We start from the raw sequence: 23,651 nt of genomic DNA, 5'->3' as shown, positions 1-23,651 counted from the left end.
AAGGAAGGGTAGAAGTTAGGTATTCCAAAATAGTTTAGAGACCATTCAACATAGCAAGCTAGGTTCCCCAAACATTTTGCTTGACTTTTCTCCCGTTTTATTCTCTCAGAGTTCATGAGACCCAAATAGAAATTACCTTGGGTTAGCAAGCATCCTTTTTTAAAGAAGTCAGTATTTCTCAAAGGATTAGGAAGCCTCATTGCCCCCAGACACTACATACTGGTACCATTCTGAGCTCTTCACATTGTCACAGGCAACCCAGGGAAGGGTATTACTGTTATCATCCCTATTTGATAATAAGGAAGCTGAGGCTGGAAGAGGTTAAGAAACTCGCCCAGGGTCACAGGGCCAGTAAGTGGTGGACCAGGATTTGAAATGGGCAGTGTGGCTCCATAACCACTATACTACATTTCCTACTCAGAATTATTAAAAATGTCATCTCAGGAACTGATTCAAATTATTTTTGGACATTTAGATCATTCCTAAACATCACAATTAAAAAAAAAAAAAAACACATCAAATTTCAGGTTAGGAATTGCCTATGTTAGATGTAAATGGAAAATAGGGAGAGAGGTTTTATTTCTGAAATAGGTCATGTATTGTGCATAATTTTAGACAATAAAATGAAGAAGTTTGTTTATTTTAAAATTAGGTACTTGCAAGAACTACTTAATAGTCATATCTGTGAATTTAACAATTTTGCTTTAATATTTAGAGATCCCCTTCCCATAATAATCTAACTTTAGATTAGAAAAGTGTAAGATGATAAGCAAACCTAGATTGACTGATTGAACTTTGCATTCCCAAGAAGTTCTGAGTTTTAGTTTTTCAGCTTATAAAAGTATTTCATGAAGAGGGCCAGTTAGAAATTATGAGATGCAGGTTTCATTCTTTGCTGTGTCGGCCTTCAGACTCTGACCTCCTGGACATCATTTTCCACAACATCTGGAAAATATGGGAATTGGGCTTAACTCCAAGGCTCAATAGCTCTAAATTTCTTTGACTTGAAGGCTGTTGTATCCATTACAGCAAATACCTCGCTTGGCAAATACACGTTATACTCACTAACCCCATCTACTGGTAGAAAGAGAGATTGACCTTGCCCAACCCTAAGTGCCTTACGCGGTGCAGGAGCAGCTTGTTCTGCTGTCCAAAACTTGTTCAAACAGGAAGGTCAATTCACCCTTTTCCATTGAGACATTTAATTGATCAAAATCCTCACATATGAGCCTTTTTAAACCTGCATGCTTTGCTGAAAAAAATGGAGTTTGGGAAAAGGGGGGAAAAGAGGAAAGGGGACTGATCAGCAGATAAGGTAGGAAGTTACTGGTAAATTCAGAACTAGCATTCAGGTTTCTGTACACGGTGTTCTTCCCACATCCCTATATGACTCATTCATTCAATATTTTAAAAATATTTTTGAAAATCTATATATTTTGGAATAGAAAACATTCATATGGTTTAAAAACTCAAAAGTTACCAAGGGGCTTACAGTGAAAATTTCTTCCTACATACACACACACACACACACACACACACGTTCTCTCCCTTAGACATCCAGTCCCCATCTTTGCAGGCAAACAGTGCTGTCTGAAATATATATATATATATATATATATATATATATATATCCTTCCAAAAGTATTTTGTGCATATACAAGAAAATACATATATAGATATTCCTCTTCTCTCTTTTTATATAGATAGTACCATACTCTTCATACTGCTTTACACATCGATTTTTTTTACTTAACATTTGAAATTATTCTATATTGTTACGTAAAAAGCATCCTCAATTTTTATTGCTATATAATATTTTGTCAAATGTATATATAATTTATATAACCAGTCACATAATGATGGACACAGGTTTTTCCAGCCTTTTGATATATCAGAGAATGCTTAAGTCAGTACCTTGTAAATATGTCATTTTGACATGTTTGAATATACAGAGGGTGCCAAAAAAAGTATAGATATTTTAAGAAAGGAAAAAGCTGTATTAAAATTGTAATACTCAATATATATGGATACCAAGATGAATACAAGTCATGTTTGACTTCTTCAATTACAAGAGGTGCTCAAAGAGGTTACCATCAGCGTAATTTTAATACAGTTTTTTTCCTTTCTTAAAATGTGTATACATTTTTTTGGCATCCTCAGTATCTATAGGATAAATTCTTTAAAAGGGAATTTTCTTGGTTTAATGAATTTGTAATTTTGATAAATATTGCAAAACTGCAATTCAATAGGTTTCTAGAGTTTCCGGGCGGGAATTCCTTCCCACGTGTTCTCGGGAATTTTTTTCGCTTTCCCATCCCGAATCCCAAGAAAAGTTGGTCGGGAAATCAGGAAAACCGGCTCTTTGAACCCAGTAATACCCACAATGGGAAATAAACTACTCACAATGTATCCCTTAGACATTTTTCCTATTTATTGCTATCTGAAGTTACATTGTGTTACAATGTTACACGCCACCAGACATGCCCACACAACACCACAATCAGATTATCACATGACCAGCTAATTTTAGCTCTGTAAATCGAGCACATTTGATCATGGAGAACAGAAAACAGTTTGTATTTACACAGAGAAATATTTATTTTCACAGCCCAGGGTTTGACTACACAAAGTCATCTGCAGGTGAACGAACTAAAGAAATCTAAGGTAGTTTACCTTAATATGACATTGTAGTCAAATCCTGGGTTGTGAAAATAAATATTTCTCTGTGTAAATGCAAACTGTTTTCTGTTCTCTGCGATGAATCGTTTCCGCAAAGTGACGGCCGATACTACCAACCACACTCGATCACTTATGGAAAGAAGAGTATTACGAAATATTGAGAGGTATGTTGAATTGCTTACAACCTGTAAAATTAGCAGTTGAAGCCTTAAGCAATAAAGAAGTTAATAGTCTCACAAGTGAAGGAATTTTTAAGTTCCTGTTCAGTAATTTAGAAAAACAGAATTCTTCAATGAGCCAAATGGTTTTAAAGGAAATAAAATTTGAATTGGTTAAATGTAGAAATAGAGATCTTGTGTCTCTCACAAAGGACTTGAGCAACGTTAGTTGTCTATGTGAGATGGAAGAGGATGAATTTTTTGCCTTGTCAAGGAAGAATGAAATTGCACGATTGGTGAAGTCATTAATGAAAAGACTTTTTAAAGGAACATTTACAGCAGAAGAATTTCTAAGAGAAGAAATGAAGGCTGTCCTTACAGAGAGTTCTTACATTAAATCAGAATCTGATCTGAAGTGTGAATTGACTAAAGCAATATCAATTTTGACATCAAAGCCTAGCCCTATGCATGCAGACAAAATATTTGCTTCTCTAAGGAAGGGAATGAGCTTATATGAAGCAACACATTCACTCCCAACTTGAAGATGCTTTTAGATGCACTCATGACAATTTGACCAACCTCTACAGAAAATGAAAGAAATTTTTCCACATCACGTATATTTGTTACAAAGCGAAGATGACAATTGTCTGATTGGTCAATTAATGCTCTATGTTTCTTAAAGTTTCATTTTAAAAATGACAAATAAAAACTAAGGTATTTTTTAAATTTTCAAATGAATAATATTCACATTTGTTTTCTAATAATGTTTAATTTAATAAGTAAAATATTTAAATGAGATTGGGATTGTTAGTACATTGTGTGATATATGTAAAAACTCACGTATACTATAAGGTTTGGTTAAATAAAGTTTGTATTAATTTCATTGTTTATTTTTTAAGAAAACCTGAAGTATAACAGAAACCTAGCCAAAACGATGCTGTACCTGACCCCTGTTTAGTGCTCAGGGTAAGAGATGCACTAGTCATGAAATTCCAGTCGACCTCCATTTACAAAATTTTATTTACTCAAGTTTTGTGTCAACCTTTTATATATAGGAGTGTCTTGAAACCTCTGAAAGACTGCGCTGGGGCCACGAACCCTGGTTGCCCCACCTTCTCTACGGCTTTTCTGTTTACTAACATTTACTGTTACAGCCATTATTACAGATGATCAACGAAAATTAAATTTAAAAGATTATTTTGGGAATTCTCGAGAATTCTCGGGAAATACGATTTCCCGTTCTCTATTACCAAAGGTTCCAAAATGTCAGGAATTTGGAATCCCAAGTTGTATCAATCTACACCAGTAATATATGATATTGGTTATTTTTCTATACTCTTTTAAAGTTATAGTTCACACACCATAAAGTTTACCATTTTAAGTGCATATTCATTGGTTTTGCATATATCCACAAAGTTGTACAACCATCACGACCATCTAATTCCAGAACATTTCCAACACCCCAAAAAGAAACCCCATAACCATTAGCAATCAGTCCCCATTCCCTTCTTCTCCCAGACCTTGGTAACCACTAATTTACTTTCTATCTTTATGACTTTGTCTATTCTGGAAATTTCATATAAATGGAATTATACAGTAGATGTCCTTTTATCCATATTGCGATATGTATCATTCCTTTTTATCGCCAAGTAATATTCCATTGTATAGATAAACAAACATTGTTTTTCCATTCATCAGTTAATGGACATTGGATTGTTCTATTTTTTAGTGATTATAAATAATGCTGCTGTGAATATCCATCTACAAGGTTTGTATTAACATATATTTTTTAGTTCTCCTGGGTGTATATCTAGGAGTGGAATGCTAGATCATATGGAAACTATATAGCTTATGTTTAACTTTTTGAGGAGTTACCAAACTATCCACAGCAGCTGCACCATTTTACATTTCCACCACCAATGTGGGTTCCCATTTCTCCACATCTTTGCCAACCCTTGTTATTATCTGTCTTTTTGATTATAGCCTCCTAGTCAGCCTAGTGGATATGAATTGGTATTTCATTGTGCTTTTGATTTACGTTTCCCTAGTGACTGATGATATTGAGCATCTTTTTATGTCTTATTGATCATTTGTATATTTCTTTGGAGAAATCTGTACTCAGATCCTCTGCCCACTTTTTAATTGAGTTATTTGTCTTTTGTTGAGTTGTAAGAGTTCCCTATGTATCCTGAATACTAAACCCTTTCCAGATAAATGATTTACAGATTAGGAATCTGACAACCAAAGAACATTCTTTGACCTGTTCTTTGACATTCTTGTAACCTGTTCTTTGGTTGTCTTTACTTTCTTGATGATGTCGTTTTATAAACAAAAGTTATATTTTGATGTATTTCAATTTATTTACTTTTCTTCGGTTGTACTTTTGGTGTCATATCTAAGAAACCACTATGTAATCCAAGATTATGAAGATTTACCTCTATGTTTTCTTATAAGATATTGTAGTTTTGGCTCTTACATTTAGGTCTTTGATCCACTTTTAATTAATTTTTGTTTCTGTTTGAGGTATATGGATGCATGTGGATATCCAGTTGTTCCAGCACCATTTGTTGAAAAGACTATTATTTCTCTGCTGAATGGTCTTTGCATCCTTGTTAAAAATCAGTTGACCATAGATATATGGGTTTATTTCTGAACTCACAATTCTGTTGCATTGATCTGTATGTTTATCCTTCTGCCAGTATCACACTGTCTTGATTATTGCAGCTTTGTGGTAGGTTTCAGAATCAGAAAGTGTGAGTCCTCGAATTTTGTTCTTTTTCACGATTGTTTTGGCTACTGTGACCCTTGCATTTCCATGTGAATTTTAGGATGAACTTGTTCATTTCTGTTAAAAAAAAAAAAAAAAGGCAGTTGGAATTTTGACAGGGATTGCCTTGATCTATAAATCCATCTGGGGAGTATTACCACCTTATCAATATAAGTTTTCTGATCTATGAATATGAAGATGTCTTATTTAGGTCTTTAATTTTTTTCAACAATTTTTATAGTTTTTGGCACACAGGTCTTGCACCTTTTTGGTTATATTTATTTCTAAGTTTTTATTCTTTTTGATACTATTATAAATGAAATTGTTTTCTAAATTTCATTTTTAATTATTCATCACTAGTGTATAGAAATGCAGCTGAAATTTGTATATTGGTCTGTATTCTACAACCTTGTGAGCTTATTAGTCCTAATAGTGTGTGTGCGTGTGTGTGTGTGTGTGTGACCTTTAGGATTTTCTGTATATAAGATCCTGTCATCTGCAAATAGAAGTAATTTTACTTCTTCCTTTCCAATCAGGATGCCTTTCATTTCATTTTCTTTCCTAATCACCCTGACTAAAACCTTTAGTACCGTGTTGAGTAGAAGTGGCAAGAGTGGACATCCTTGTCTTATTCCTGATCTTACAGGGAAAGCTTTCAGACTATCAGTATGAAGTGTAGCACATTCATTACTTCTTTCATTCAACAATTTATTGAGCAACTACTTATGCTGGACATTGTACTACCCTCTGCGTGTATCCTGGTACTTACAGTCTGGTGGGGGGTGAGGTTACGGGAGGGAGTGACCAAGATGGGGGTGAAGTAAACACATAAACAAATGAGTGTGGAAGGTGAATTTAAATGGCGTGGCAATAAGTATAGGGAAGAAAATGAAGTAGGTCAAGTGATAGAGACTCAGGAAGGTATCACCAGAGGGTGATATGGGCAGACGCCTGAATGAAGAGAGCCATGCGAAGATCCTGGGAAAGAGAGTTTAACACAGTGGGAGGGACAACCAAAGTAAAGGTCCTGAGGCTGGGATGAGCTGTTCTAAGAATGGGGAGAAGCCCATGTGGCTGTAGCTAAATGGAGGAGAGGACAAAAATCATGCTAAGAGAGCAGAAAGGGAGGCAGGGTCTCCCTGTACCTAACTGCCTGCTCATGATCAACGATTAAACTTCAACTCAACCTGTTTCTCTTTTCATACTAATGTTACATTGAAGGCAGCTATATACTAAAGAATATTTCTAATCTAACAGTGTTCTAAATAAATATATTTTAAGGAATTACAGTAAAGTGCCAGTTGGTGTTTTTTGTATACATGTAATTGCAGTTAGAATTAAATTTTATATTTCCCTTTTTTATACAAAGCAGTCTTATATTTAAAATTGCCTTTAAGAAATACATTCACAACTCTCAAGTATAAAAGATATTAAAAAGAGATATATGTTAAAAATGAAAGATCTTTTCATCCTGTCCCCTGGCCCTCCTCATAGGTTGGTAGCCCCATTTATTAGTTTCTTGGTCTCCTTTGGAGGCATATTATATATATAATGAAATAGATTTTATATTCATTGTCCCCTTATTTAAAATCTCAAGATTAAAATACTAATTTAAAAATCCTTCAGGGCATGTTGTTTAAGGATACAAGTTTGCAATGAGTAGTAAATAAGACTGAGAGATCTAATGTACAGTATAATGAATATAGACAGTGATGTTGTATTATAATCATCAAACTTGCTGAGAGACTAGAACTTAATAATTCCAGCCACTAAAAAGAAAGAATAATTATGTAACACAATAAAGGTTTTAATTATCATTATAATGGCAATCATATCACAATGTTTAAATGTATCAAATTAACACGTGATACATCTTAAATTTACACAGTGTTATATGTCAAATATATTTCAGTAAAATAACACGTAATAAAGATGTTTATAAAAGCAGTAAAGGAAATAAATAAAAATCCTTCAGCTTTTCTGATAGAATTTGTATATTTCTTGTAGTTCAAGTAGAAGACTTGAAAATACTGAATTTCCATATTCTTACAAATTTACTTTATTCAATAGAAAATATTCATCACACCTCTGTACTCCTAAGTGTGGTTGTTTGTTCTCACGTCTGACTTCTCCATCAGATTGCCTTGCTTATTCTGGCCTGGAGACGCACTTGGTGTTGAACAACTAAATGAATGAATGTGCTTTAACACCTGAGAATTTCCTGAAGGAGCTCACGGGTTGACACGTCATTTCTCATGCCTGTGCTTCCTTTATAAGATACTAAAAAGATTGAAGGGTAAGAAAAGTGTTAGGTCTTAGTGGGAACACTTCCTTTTGGGAAAAAAATAACTTTGGTCCTCACCTGGGAACAGTCTTACCTTGGGAACTGAGGGGACCACTCCACCAGAACTCTATAAACCATGGCAGAGAATAGAAGCAATGAAAGGTGACTCCAAGGTTTCATTCTTAAGGGACCCAAGCCACATATGTCTTAAACACATTGATAAACGGACAAGATATCTTCATGGCTTTTCACTCACCCCTAAAGCAGAACCTTGGACAGGAAATAGAGGAAGGAGGCTATGCAGGAGCATCGTGGGGAATTTTTGACTTTCGCTTCAAGTTTGCTTTAAGAATGTGAGAAAGTAAGACCCATGGCTGCAAGCAGAATAAAGCATGGCAGACTGTGGCACGGAGAGGAGGGGGAGTTCTGCCTGAGGATGCCCTCACCTCCCTGCTCCTTCCTCATTGCCCTCAGTGTCCTGACTGCCCTGCCACATGCTTGCCTCTCCATGGACTCCTGTCCCTGGTCCCCTCTCCCCCGAGCTCCAAGATTAGATGTGGGGTGAAGAAGTGTGAAGAGCTGGAAGAGATGGGCGGAGCGCTTGGGGAGGGATATATGTCATGAATTGGGAGTGTTCATAGGACCCCCTGGCAAAGCCATCCAAGGAATGAGAGAGAAGAGGGACATGTAGTCCAGAGGCTATAGGTGCCTCTGAAGAGAAAGCACTTGTTAGTCTTTATTCCTGACTTGTTTTGGGGGAGAAGCGAGGATACATTAGCTCCATAGTAACAGGCAAGATGGCCACCTACTAAAACAAGCAGGGAGCCTTGGGGATGACTTGCTCTGGTGGGTCTTTTGTTTTCACTGAAGCCAAAGTCCTTCTTAAGCCTAGCCAGAGCCTGGAAGCATTTTCCAGAATGGAAGGGGGTGTCTGGAGGCCTTATTCTGCAAGTATTGAAGATATTTTAAAGAAACAACTCCATATTTTACATTTTTACTTTGCAAGTAATTGGAAATGAGAAAGTAAGGAAATAAGTTTGCGACTGAGTGGAATATGACCCGTTGACATATGGGATTGTTGTTGTTGTTAATGATTGACTTTTGATGTTTGTTACTTCAGTAATCACTGTAAGCATAAGCTGTTACTGTCTGGTAACTCTCTTTGTTTCCTTAATCATATCACTTCACTGAAAATTCTTTTTCCTCCGTATTCTCCTCCCTTTTCATTATAGGCTTTTGGGTGGATTTATCATTTAAACTAGAGGAAGGCACTGAGACAATTTTTGCCTTGCTTATTCTTTTTTACAAAAACATCCCTTTGTGGGTTTAGTCAGAGATTTACACTCTTTGCTAATCAACAGCAAAATAAATAGACCCTTAAAGCTGTCAGTGACACAGCCAGTTCTGTAGCCTGAGTTCCCAAGGACCAGGCCAGATGGCACAGCCAGGCCCCTGCCACACATAGTGCGTGTTCTGTAGCTCTTGGCTTCGGCAGCGTGGGCAGCTGACTGCTTTTTAGAAGGCTTAAGGGGGGCGGGAGCAGATTCTCCACTATCCATTTGTTTTGTGGGGCATCTCCAGGAATAAACCCTAAGGTGGCATGAGTGGTACTTGACTGTGGTTAAAACCTATAGTGTACCAGCCAAGGCACAGGCTGGATATTCGGAACTCCTGGCTGCCTCCCAGCACGTTTTGTGATTGTGTTCCGGTCATGAAGCTTCCCTCTGGGCTCTCTGATGTGTAAAGTGGAGGGGTAATGCTGCCCATTTTTCTGAATTTTCGACTACTGTAGCAGGAGATGTCACATAAATATGCGGGTGCAATGAGGGCATGAGTTCATGTTGCAAAGGTCACACTGACAGGACAGAACCTTCCTTCTCTTCAAATCAATGTTGTCTCAACACTGTTGAGGTTAGGAGAGAAATAACATCCATTGTCATGTATGTAGCAGTGGTTCACCTAGCCCCTGGGAGAGTTTACTGTAATTGTAGCTGAAATATTGTGCGTTGAGCTTCCAAACAGATAATTAATCAACAGACTGCCTGGACTTCTGAAAGAGGCATTGTAAGAGGTCCCGATGTGGGAACCACTCTCCTTTCAGTAGAATGGGTCCAGGAGATTGGGTTTTCTCTTTTAAATTCATGAGACTATACTGCTAGTACCTTCTAGATCTACAGAGGACTGAATAACTCACAGAATCAAATAAATTTTTGTGTGCAACAGAGCCTATAAACAAGGACTTCTTATCAGTTACCTCACAGAAAGAAACCAGAGACAAGCCACGTCCTTCACTGAATTTGTAGACCCTTTGCCATTGCAGAGGGAATCCTTGATGGTCAAGTAAAATTTTAGAGGAAGCTGTTTCTCGAGAGAGGATTTGGTTTAATGAAGAAGAGACAGCTTCTCTCCAATGGTAGAGAGAGGGGAATCCCTTTGGACTTTCATATATTATATAGGACCTTCTCCATTCACACATACTCTCATTGAAGATCGGTATTAGAGTGGAATTGTTTTAGATGCTGCTGCATTTACAAGGGGATGCTTAGTTTTTCCTTTAGATTCCTGTCGGTGCCCTGTTATCATCCTGCCCCATGAAGCGTGGTGTGGCACTATAATTCTGTGCTAAACTCAAGTGTTGGGTTGGAACCAGCTCAGCATTTGCTTGTTTACAACTTCTCTACACATTATAGCTTCCTTCCTTCAAACAGTGTTTGAACAGACCAAAAACATGATTTTGGATGACATCCAGCGTTTGGCTTCCACTCCCCAGTAATGCCATAAAAATGCTCTGTCAAATAAATTCTCAGGAACTGAAAAGAACAAATTCCCTGCTCCATATGATTGTAGATAATAGAAGCAGGCTTCAGCTGACCACCTGGCTTGGTGCCCATGGCCTAGGAAAACTGAATTGCACAGCCTCCCTTGGCAGTGCTTTATAGCTGTCGGAGTTAGTTCTCTGCACGTGATGGATGAGCTTTCCATTTAAGAAATTTGCACATAACATTTATCTCCACTGGGTCTTTTGAATTCCATAAAATATTGTCTTTCCTTATCCTGCTCTGTTGCCAATTAATATGTATTATGAAGTTTTTGAACCCAGGATTAATTTTCTATTGATAAACTTCTAGTGTTAACCATAGATAGAATCCTTCTATGATTTGGGGGCTATGTGAATGTGTGTGTGTGTGTGTGTGTGTGAATGTGTGTGTGTGTGTGTGTGTTAAGAGGAATGTTTTCCTTTCCCAGCCTGGGATTCCAGCTGGGAAAAGATGGCACATTCAAATTAAAATAATTTATGGGGGGTTAATTTGCAAAGAGACTTATTTAAAAAGGTGTGAATGTGTGAGGGAACAGGGACAGTGTATAAGCTAGTGGAGTTGTTACTACCCCTAAACTAGAAGGAAGGAAAAGAAACGGAACTTACCAAAACCTAGAAAGAGAGAGTCCTGTAGAGAAGGCTGCTTTCAGAATGGCCTGCAGGAGAGACAACCTGGCAGTCTGAGGCCTTTCTCTCCCTCCAGGCTCTGTCAGGGCTCCGCTGTGGCTGAAGCCAATCAGAAGCCAGGAGGCAAGGGGGATCTTTGATTTGGTCCCCATAGGTCGGCTTCCCAGGGTGCAGAGCAGGACAGAAGGCAGAGTACTGATCTGGAGGGCAAATGGAAGGCATCTGGCACATATCCCAAAGTAGGTGTCCAGTTACTTCTAGGAGAGGCATAAAAATTTCAATAGAAAAACTCACTTTTATTTTTAAACAGTTTTATTGAGGTGTGATTGACATACAATAAACTGCACATATTTAAAGTGTACAATATGATAAGTTTTGATATGTATATACCCGTGAAACTGCCACCATCACCAAGATAGCAAGCATATCCATCATCTTCAAAATAAACCTACTTTAACCTAACATTTAAGATATTCTACAGGTTCTTTTATGAAGCTGTGGAAAGGTATCATGAAATTAAGCAATAACAGGTACAATTCCAAAAGCGTTCTCTCTGAAGACACACACACACACACACACACACACACACACACACACACACACACAAATGAAATTCAAGACAATATCAAAGATTATGAGAAAACTATTTAATAGCGAGTAGCTTATAATAAATTAGGGGGTAAAAGATGTGAGTTTGAAAGTTTATTTTTGTTTTTGTCTCTATGTTGTATCTATTCATTGCCATATATTTAAAACAAAACAAGACAAAAATCTGAATGTTTCTGGTCTGAGTAGTCAGTATTTGAATCTGGGGAAATCAGTCATGTGCGCCCTTAGTACCAGCAGCACTGTAGAGCTGTAATTTCAGTCTGTGTGTTATATGATGTTTATATGCAGCACAACACACTCCTGGGGGAGGCACAGGCTTGGGTGCGTGTTCTTACAATGCCACCCCAGCTCCTCAAGAAAGTACATTGAGAGTAGGTGAGAGGGTGTGATATGTTATTGATAACAGTACTTAGCAGTTATTACTATGACCATTGTTGAGTGTTTAGTATGTGCTTGGTGATAGACCCAGGATGAGATTTAATTCTCTGAGCGTTGTGCTTTTCTGCTTTAATAAAAGCAAGTAAATCATTTGCAAACCATTTTGGTATTTTTGGTTTTTTACCATTTATTAGTAATTGCTTGCTACCCACCTGATAGCTGATGGAGGCACCAGACACTTAGGGCCTGGGTTAAGAACTGATGTTGTCAACTTTCTGTTTCCTAAGAGCTCCCTTCCCTCGGGAAATCAGAAGTGCCCGGCACTAGGGAAAGGCGGCATCTAGTGCAGAGCTGAATGTGAGGTCCCATCCCTACTTCATACAAAGAAGAGCACCTCCCTGACTAAACCAGGATGGGGGAGCAGGTGTGAACTTTTAGGGAAGGTAGGGTTGGGCAGGCAAGGAAGGAAGGCCCTGAGAACCACTGCCCTTTCCCCCCAACTTATGCCCCAGCAGGGGGTGCAGTGGCAGCCATCAGCACAGAGCTGTGACAAGGGCCACATTGGCTGCCATGCTGGCCTTCAAACTCATCAAGCAAGTTCAGGTCTCAGGGCCTTTCATTTTTTATTCCTTATACCTACATTGCTCTTGCCCCAGATTTTTGCAAGGCTCTCTCTCATCTCTCTCACTTTATTTATCATAGCTTACTGAACTGCTCCAATAGCTCCTCCTGGGTGAGGCTTTCTTTGCCTCCCTATTTAAAGAATCACCTGTCACTATCTCCCTATCCCACTTTGTTATCCTCATAGCAATGATCACTATCAGACATTATAGCATCAGTTGTAAACTTTTTGGTCTTAGGACCGCTGCACATGCTTAAAAACCATTGCAGACTTATGTTTATGAAAGGTTATGCCTTTCAAAATTTACTGTATCAAAAATTAAAATCGAAATTTAAAAATATTTTTATTCATTGCAAAACAACAATAATAATCCCATTACATGTTAACATAAATAACTTATGAAAGATAATTTTATTTTCCAAAACGAGAACTGCATGAGAAGAGTGCATGCACATTATTTTATATTTTTGTCATGTCTAATGTTAATAGAAGATTGCTAGATTGTTACACCCGCTTCTGCAGTCAATTTGTTGCCATATATCGTTTGGGTAAAAGTTGTGTAATTGTGGATATTTTATTTTAATATTATACCAAGACTCAGCAAGTGATGATTTCTTAAAGGCTACTTATTGTGTGGTCCTTGCACTCTCAGCATACTTCTATGAGCCACTCCCAACCTATGGGTCAGATGGCTGCTTTCTTTTTTAAGGGAAAGTTGGTCACTGTCTTTTGAAATTACAGTTTATTTGAAGTGGAGTAAGAAATGCAAATAATCATTTTCACTGTACTGTTGAATAACCCTTAAAAAAATCACCAAATCTTGAAAGATTATAGAAGCTCCTTATAATCAAACACTACTCGTGTGTGTAGAAATTGGAACACTTTTTCCTTGATAGATCCACAGCTCTTATTATGGCTACTTTTTTGAGGTAGGAATTGAAATCTTAATGGTTTCTAACACAGTGCCACGATAAACATTTATTGAAAATATCTAACATTCGTTAGAGTGCTTTTCATTTTTTTTCAAATCCTGTTTATGTCCATTAACTTATTTGAATAAGTGAGTAAAGTGCCTTTCAGAAATAGCCTTTAGCCAGTACAGGAACAGAGTTAAAGATTCCTGTACTACAGATGTAGCCAATAAATTAGGCAGCCACTTTATCCGCTTACTCAAATGTTTCAACATCGTTAATTCATAATTTTATGTTTATCTCTTTAAGATCCACACGGGTTTACAGCACCAAATAATCTGGCCCTGTCAGCCCAGCTGCGTTCCTCTGGATGAAAAACTCCTGCCCCAGCTCCTAAAAGAAGCAGGCTACACTACCCATATGGTTGGAAAATGGCACCTGGGAATGTACCGGAAAGAATGTCTTCCAACCCGTCGAGGATTTGATACCTACTTTGGTAATGGAAATGCACATGTTTCTTTAACAACTCAGATGGACTGCAGCCATCTCATAAAACACACCCAAGGGTAATCAAATGAAATACTGTAACTGGAAACTTGAACAGAGTGTGAATCAGCACCACTGTGGAGACACTGTCTAATGCCACCGCCATAAACATGGCTCTGTGTTCAGCTCATGGCGGACATGAGCCCGCAGGGATCTTTGCCAGGGCTAAATGCCATGTTGGGGCATTCAGAAAATTTGCTGCCTCCACATCTGAGGCCATTGTCCTCTTAGAGAACCTTATTATCAAAAGGGGATACAGATTGGTTTGTTTGTTTGTTTTTATGTTTCATTTTTAATTCCCAGGCCAAACCCAATACAAGACTATTTCCTTCACAATGATTTAGAATTTTTTTTTTCTCCCCATGGACTGTGTTCAAAGTTTTCTTTTTCTTTTTCTTTTTTGTTTTCCTTTTGTGAAGATGGTGCAGAAGACTTTTTTCCATTGGTATCCTTCTCCCTTCATCTGAGATCTGTTTTTCAAATCATTAGATTGGGGAAGATAGATTTGAAAAAAAAAAAAAAAAAATGGGAGGGTAAATACAAATGGCAATAGGAAGGATAATAAGAAATTATAAATGTTTTATGGACTTGATAGACCTATAAAAATTAATGTGAAACCTAAAGTTTGTTTTAAGACTTGCCCTTTTTATACCTGTTATGAGCTGTGTCTTAATTAACTACTTATTTATTTTGACAGTGGCTATATATCTTTCTGTCAAGTTCTTTTCATGATGTCTTATCTTTCTGTCTACCTATTTCACTACTTACCTCCCTCCATTTTGTCTTTCCATTTATTTTCAACTTGTCTTATCCAAAAAGGAACACATATTCAACATAAATTTTGAAAATAAGAGTAAGTAGGAAAAGATGGAATAGTTACTTGGTACCAGATTACAAAAATATGGCCTGGCTGTAGGTGCGTTTCACACTCAACTTTGAGATTTCTATGTCCAAAACAAAACAAAAAACAAAAAGGAGAAATCTGTAAGAGTCACATTATTTATAAGCTAAATAGAAACCAGATGTTCAGGAAAAAGAAATCATTTTCTGGCTCTGAGACCTGAGAGAAATTTCTCCTTTTGGGAAAAGGTAAGATGGACAATATCCTCAAAAAACATTTTAGTAATAAAGTGGTGGTTTTCTTATAGATGTTTCTTGAGGCGTTCCCTTGTATTTAAGCTGTGGCCTGAGCACCAAAGTACATTTCAGTAAAAGTGGTTGTATGGAACCCAAACAATGCAGTTGAAGTGTATAGCTCTGTAGTATTTGTTGGATCCCGGGTTAAAGTTGAGATTCAAGGACATCAGACCTGAAACCTTGTGTGTTCTGCTCCCATCCAGGTTCTCTAACAGACATCACTAGTCAAACATGGCATTCTTTCTTGATGAACCTAGTTATATCCTGAGTATTCTTAAATATCTGTTAACAACTGGACTTGGGTGTAAGACCTTTTTGTCATTTTGGAAATTCTACCAGAAAAAACAGTCTGTACCTCCTCTGAAAATTTTCAGTCAGGTCTTTGCTAAAACATGGGTCGACGCCTATACTCTGGCAAGAGGAAAAACTATGGATATTTAAAATTTTTTTATTAAAAGCCAAGTCAAATATTTAAAATTTCAGTTGGATAGAAGATAGAAATGATATCATTTCATGAGAATCAAGAAACCTAACCAGGGCTTAGATAACCAGACAACCCACATTGATATGGAATGGAGACTTGCAATAAGGAAGGCATAATAACCATGCAGCTGTTATCACGGTTATGGCTTAGATGGTCTGTTAAAAACCAGCCAGATGATTGTAGAGCTCGTTGCACAACTCCATGAATAAACCACTGAACTATATACTACACTTGTAGTTTATATCACTACAAACTGTTGAACTATATACTTTCAATGGATGACTCGTATGGTATGTGAATTATATTAATATCTCAGTAATGCTGTTAAATAAAGCAGAGATTTAGTTGTTCAAAAATTATTTTCCCCCAAAAAAGCATAGGCTGCCCTCTTCTTTAGGCTCAGCATGTAAGTTCAAATTTGTAAATTACTTTTTGAGAAAGGTTCTATGTAATTGTCACATGGATGCTAGGCATCAATTTGGTCAAGTATGTGAATAAATAGTTCTGTTTCTGCTTTCCTTCTATTTGTAATATCTTTTTAGTATTTATAGTTCATACATCTTTTAATCAAGTGTATCCTATGCATATATTCTCCCAAATGATAAAAGCTGTTTACACTTACAGATAACCTGAAGTGATTTCCTCACACTCTAACGCCGTAGTTATTAAAATCCCCAAATAGAATCCACATGTCTTGACCCTATAATCACCCATATAAGGGCTGAAATTATTTTTACACACACATTTTTTTTTGTATTACAAATTAATTAGCAAACACATTGGATTTCCTTTTCTGTTATATACATAGGAGAAAAGATTACCATTTAAAAAGTTATCTTGAAACCAAGGTATTCATTATATTCAGGACCAGGAATTTATTGAATCATAGAAAAGGAGGAGATTAATTAAAAATGAATTCATGTATTGTATAAGGTGGGTAAGGCTTTTAATTGTGATTGTAGGGAACATTCAGGACTGGGGAAAGGGCCAGGCCAATTTTGTCATCTTCATTTTAAGGTTAGTAAGTGGTATCTGCCAGGAGATAGCTCAGAGTCCAGCATGACTTGTTTCTTTTTAATAGCTTTATCAAAGTGTAATTCATATACCACACAATCCACACAATTACAGGGTACAATTCAATGATTTTTTAAAATTTTTTTTAAAAAATTCACAGGGTTATGCCACTGTCATCGCAATCCGATTGTAGAACATTTCCATCACCCCCAAAAAGAAGCCCCATCCCCGTTAACACTCACTCCCCATTTTCCCCCAACCGGCCAGACCTAGGCAACCGCTAACCTACTTTATGTCTCTATAGATTTGCCTATTCTGGACATCCCACATAAATGGAATTATATAATATGCAGCACAGCTTATTTTAATATTTTAGGGAAATAGGAAACATTTGCAGAAACAAATATTTACTGAGAAAACCCATTTCCTTCCATGTTGAAGTATAAATTGTGGAATAAGCAGTTAATGCCATTTACATTTGGGATAAAATTCACCATAGGTAGAAAAATCTAACCTCAGCGCCACGTATTAGTGTGATCTTTTGGCTCTGTTATGTCTAGAAAGCCTCTGTTTGGAAAGGTTTGCGTCTTTCACCAGTGGGTGTCAGCATCTGACTAAAGATGATTCCTCCTAGAGCCGCTTCTATAAGTAACCTTGAAACTGGTCTCCCAAGGTCAATATCAACATTATTTGATTCCTGCATTCATTTACGTGATCACCTCAGAATAAAAACTCGTGACAAATCACATTAACCCTATGCTATTTTAGCCATTAGATAGCTTTAAGAGATTAAGATGTTACCACCTTTACTGAATTTGAACTGTGAGTTTTTTAGAATGTATTTACTTGGAATCACCCACTTTGAGAGTTATATTGTAGAGCTTGTGTCCTAAAGACTTGAGTGAGGAGTGGATTTGAATTTTTTTACAGTAACATTTTAATGCCTTTTGCTAGCAAATATAAAGATGTTAAGAAATGGTGCTCTGATTAGCTTTGTCACTTGATTAGCCTTGTCATGGGTAATCAATTGCCTTAGGCAATTAAATGCTGAAACATCAGTTTGTTTAACAAGTTTTATGCTATGCTGACGACTTTCATTTCCCATTCTTGTTGTAGGCTATCTCCTAGGTAGTGAAGATTACTATTCCCACGAGCGTTGTACATTAATCAACGCTCTGAATGTCACACGATGTGCTCTTGATTTTCGAGATGGTGAAGAAGTTGCAACCGGATATGAAAATATGTATTCAACAAACATATTTACCCAAAGGGCTACAGCCCTCATAACTAACCATCCACCAGAGAAGGTAAGTCTTGCCTCTTTAGTGATATCAAGATTGTATTAATAAGATAGCATCTCTTCAGATGCATGTAGAAAAAGGCCACTGTTGTTTAGGAGAAAAATCTAATAAATTCCGGGGGAGTAATTTTCATAATTTAAAGTACGTCAGTATCAATTTAATATCAAATTAAAAACAGAAATTTCTGGAGCCCACTTCTAAGAGTGATCTCTTAGGTCTGTGGGAAATCCGTACGTCAGCATGTCAAACAAATTTCTCCAGGGTGATTCTGAGGCAAGTGGTCCTTAGATCTCACTTTGAGAAATACTGTGTCTATAGTGTTTTGGTAGAAATACAGTTTTATTATTTTGGTGTATTATGTGCATGTGCTGTAAGTAATTATTAAATTGATATCTTTTTTTTAAATGTTGGGCTTATATACAAAATCAGGTTTTATTATGGCAAACTTTTTGCATTCCCATGTTAATTTTAGAGTCGGCTAGTCAATTGCTACCAAAATAAATAAATAAAAGTGCCTGCTTGGATTTGGATTTCATTGACTCTATAAGCTACCTTGGAGAGAATGGATGTCTTAAGAATATTGAGTCTTTCAATCCGTGAACAGGGCATACTGATGAGCCTGTTTTCCACATTTACCATCCTGAAGCCATTGTGTATATCGTGTGCTGAAACCTTTTGACTTATCTATAGGTAAAAATAGAAAAGAGTGAATAGCCTTCAACATTTTTTTGTTAACCTAGAGTTAACCTCATGAGCTAAAGTTTAAGCTAAATTCCCTGGGTTTAGCTTAAATGCCTTTAAAATTGGATCCAATATTTGTGTTCTCAGATATTGGTCTTAGAATGTGGCTTTATTAAGAACTGCATTAGCACACCCGTGAAATTTGCCCTTCCATGGAACCCTAACATAGCAAATAATAGAATGTGCAATGTTATCTGGTTTTTCTCATTTCCTGCGTTTTGCCGCCTTGACAATTACCGAGGGTCCACACTGCAGATCACAATTTGGATTCCAGTTTATGCACCTGTTAGACTTGGTAACTGGGCTACTCACCCCCTTTTTGACCTGGTTTCTTCCTGGTTGTCTTTACTGCCTCTAACTTGGTACTAGGAATATTTCCTGGTGTCTGTCCTCAGTGTGGCCCAACTTATGGTTTTTTATCAGTCTTACTTGCTGACGTCTTGGAGCGGCCATGCTTGTGGTGGAATGTGGAAGAAACTGGAATATTCTCTCAAATATGTAGACATATGTAGATTTTAAAACCTAGAGCTACACCAATATTCAGATCATTGGAAAGATAAAGACTAGGTAATTGGCTTAGGGTTCAGTTTGCTTCTGTATGTTTGTATGGATACAGCTAAAAACCCAAAGGACAAGACAAGGTCTTAAGGGAACTGTGATCCTTGTTCTTTCAATGGAGGTAGGCACCACTTTACAGAGAAGCAAACTGGCCTAGAAAAGTTAAGTAACTTGTTCAAGGTCACAGAGCTGTTGAGAATTAGATTTTAAATGCTGTTTGACTCCAGAGTTCAATCCACTCCCTTGTAGGAGATTCACAGTTAATATCCAAGACCAGAGATTATGAGCCCCAGTGTATGTATGATTCAGCTTGATAGTTCCAATCCTGACAGTATATTAGGACCATCTGGAAAGCTTGTAAGAAATACCAATTCCAAATATTGTGACTTATCGGTCTGGGGTGGAACTCTGTCACTGGCATTTAATAATACCCCCCCACTCCCACCTCCCACCAGTGATTCTGATGTACAGCCACTATTGTCTCCCCTCAAACACAGAGGGGCAAGCAGAAGCCAACTGCCTTTTACAGGATCACAATATAATCATGTGACTATAACATGCCTACAATAAAAATTAGTTCCCATTAAGGAACAATAGAGTGTTCTTTCACAGTGCCCATAACATTTGGCGGATAAGAGGAAGCAGCTGGGGCGAAATAGTTCTTTGTGGGTGGGCTGCCTTAACTGGTGTAGTGTGGAAAGCACAGGAACTGAGGAAAATTGTAGGTCCTAAGAGCTGGAACTCCATACAAACTGGTGTTATTAGTATGGTGTTGCTCAGAGATAACATTATGGAAATTGCCAGGTGAGAGGGTGGTCATTTTCCTACAGTGTCTGAAATATTTTGAAGCGGTAGCCAACATTCCCAACCTCAAAGTCAAGTTTCACACATAGACATAAATTAATGAAATAATCAATAGCTGAGTAATAGCCTCAGAAAATTCATTTAAAATAGCAAATGCAGATGTTTACATTTTCAATTCTCAGTAAAATTATGTATCACCCCAGTTCCAGGAGCTGCACTTATCATTTTTTCCCAATGTTGAATCTTTTTCTGTGTTAATTTCTCAAGTGCTATATATAGACTGTAACACAGGCAACTTGTTCTAAGATGGAAAGCATTAAAGCAATACACACAAATCCATAAACTGGGTTAAAAATGTGCCAATTTGAAAGAGCACTTGAGGGGGAAAAAAGCATACGGAGCAATTTTGCAACAGAAATACAGTTGGTGTTAGACTCAGGGAGATACTGCTAGTAGCCATTGCACATGTGTTGGGAAGGAATGTCCTTTCTCTTTTTCTACAGGATAATTCCCTTAGTAGTCAGACTACAGTGTGAAAGTAACACATTCATTAAATGTCTTTTGGTTAAAAATAGCCCCCCCCCAACACTTTGCAGAATAAAAATAAATGTTTTCTCACACATCTGATCTACTAGAAGCTTATTAAAGCAAATGTAAATTTCTTGTGGTAGACTCTTACTTTTCCTTGACACAATTTGGAAAGGAACGTCTTAATTTGGAAGTCAAAGACAGAATAACAATTTAAAAACATATCATATGCTTTCTAAAATTTAGCCTTTAAGTTAGGAAAATATACTAAAGAAACGAAAATAACACTGAAATTAGGTTTCTTAGCATGGTGAGGCTATTTAGAGGTTAATAAGAGACATAATAAGAAAAGGAAATGGACCCTTAGCTTCTTATTAATATGCTAATAACTTTAGGTAACAATGTCATACTTTTATGTAATACTTAAACATTTGGTCATGATTCACATCTAGGATTCCATTTCTAGTCCCAAGAAACCCGAAAGGGTGCAGTTAGGGTTGGTGTAAAGGTGGCAGTTGTAACTGGGTTGGTCAGAGCAGGGATCTGGACCCAAGAAAGAGCAAGGAGAGATCAGGGTTCAGCATAAACCCGGAGATCAATGGAGATCAAGTCAGGTCCAGGATGCCAGGGTTTTGAATCAGGACGTCAGTAATGTCATAATGGCTCACAGGCCTCCCAAGGCCAGTGCATGACTGGGTTGGAACTCAAGTCAGTAGACAGCATAGTAGGAATGAGCCCCTTCCCAGGATGGTTGGTTGCTGCTTGATTTAGGCTAACGTGAGCTGAGGCCCTGGCTGGCAGGTGTGGGGAAATTGGCTACAGCTGTTCACCGGCAGTGCCTTAGGACAAGTGGCTGTAGGTGGGTTCCTGATTGTGACTGGAGACCCTTAGAGCTCTAGTTAATTTTTCTTTCCACTGGGCCACCATGTAGTACTAAGAACAGTAGTACTCTATTAATTTTTTTTTAAATTCACAAATAGTATAAAAGCGCTTCACATCTAGCATTGTTGGGGAATGAGCTGTTTCACGAATAAAGTTCACCGTATGAGTCCTGAAACTTTATTTTTACAATATTGGATGGAAATACTTTAAAAGGTGTTGCATTGGTCCTCACCTCATTAAATGGGCTGCACTATACACCATTCTGCCTCCTCTGGGTGACCCAGACCCAAATGGATGTGTGTTAGGTTGTTTGCCCAAACACTAAATGGCCCTAGGTTACTGCTAATGAAATGGGAAGAAAGATAACTTGTTTTGTTCAAGCAATAACTGTAGCTGTACTTGTGAATTATTAGGATCTGGTCAGCAGATATTGCAAGGCCTTTGCATGGCTTGTAATAATCACAGGACAGGCTAGTTCTCATCCTTTAGAGGTGGTTTTCACTCTCTCTTTTCAGCTATGCCCCTTCTATCTGAATAGAAGCCTGACCACTGGGAAATTGCTGTCGGTTTATAATATTAACTTCTCAAGAGTGACAGTCATGCCTTAGCCACTAAGGGATAATTATTGGAAAGATATTCAGGAAAGATTTTGCTATATTTAACAAAGTGAGTAGAATGATTTCTATATTAAATATGTACACAGTCCTCTAATGATGGTCTCAGAATCATTATTTATATCTCTGGCATGGTTATAAGAACTAACACTCCCCCATGACCCTCCCCGGCCATCGCTTCTAGGAATCACTTGCTGGCTGGGCATAACCTGCCTTCCTTCCGCTGTCTCTTTCACCACGTGGGTTGCCACATGGCTGGTGATGACTGATGAGCACCTCTTCTTAAGCAGTGAGGTTCCTTTCTCATTCCTCCGCCCCTGCCCATGCAGAAAACCCAGACCCGGGTCACAAACCCATGTTTACAAGGATCGGGCTGCTAACCTGCCTGCTCAGATGGAACAGTGGGGCGACTAGAAAATTGGAGAGCTTTGGGGAGTGGCATCTTTGTTTCTCATACTCCAGCTATTTGTTACCAGATGGAGTGTGAGTGTGGATTTGTCAGAAGTACTGATTTTTCAAGAAAATTTAAAGAAGACAAAACAAAACAAATTTTTATGTCATAGTTCCTGATTTTTAAAATTTCATGTGGGCTGCCAGTTGTTCTAGCCTTTCACTTTTTTATCCTGTCCCCATCTGCACCTTGGCTTGGTGGCTGGGGTGGCTTAGTCTAGTGCAGAGACTCAGACGGCTTCTCCCACCTCAGACCCTCACTACACTGTCGGAGCACCGATGCCTCTGCACGTCCTTCCTCCTCCAAACGTCTCGGGCCAGGGTCCTTCCTCGCTAACTGGAAGAGCATCTGCCAGATTCCCTTCACCAGGGTCTGGAGGAACACAGAAGTTTCAGTGTGACTTGTGTGGCTGGAGTAGGAAGTGTATGTGTCAAGGGGCAGCAGAGATAGAGCTAGCGCAGTGTTAAAGCTTTTAGTATCGACTTTTGGAGTTGGGATTGGGAATGTTTTCCATGGAAACAATGTACAAACGAAGCACAGGTTCTACATTATCATGGTTTTTATTCCATCACTTACTTCCTTAGTTAGATAGGTTTGAAAGCAATGACTTTGATATTTAACAGCTATTTTTAACACTTTGATGTTGCCGAAAAGGTTTTTCTAAGTGCCAAAGATCTGAACTACAAATAATATGGGGGTATCTATTTGGGCGCTATGTATGTATACTCCTTACTCTAT

General features: G+C 37.7%; 1 protein-coding gene across 1 annotated transcript in view; it reads left to right on the top strand.

Annotated features, from left to right (window-relative positions):
• The window catches only part of ARSB (arylsulfatase B), a 146,313-nt gene that overhangs the window by 2,486 nt on the left and 120,176 nt on the right, over window positions 1-23,651 (top strand). The window contains exons 2-3 of the mRNA XM_019728179.3: window positions 14,163-14,349; window positions 18,151-18,341. Of these exons, the coding sequence (XP_019583738.3) occupies window positions 14,163-14,349; window positions 18,151-18,341 (378 nt within the window). The remainder of the gene's footprint in view (window positions 1-14,162; window positions 14,350-18,150; window positions 18,342-23,651) is intronic.

Source organism: Rhinolophus sinicus, chromosome 3 (assembly GCF_057876585.1).
Source record: "Rhinolophus sinicus isolate RSI-liver-muscle chromosome 3, RSI-T2T, whole genome shotgun sequence".
NCBI classification, from domain to species: Eukaryota; Metazoa; Chordata; class Mammalia; order Chiroptera; family Rhinolophidae; genus Rhinolophus; species Rhinolophus sinicus.
The sequence above is the reverse complement of the archived record's forward strand: the minus strand, read 5'-3'. Positions and strand labels throughout refer to the sequence as shown.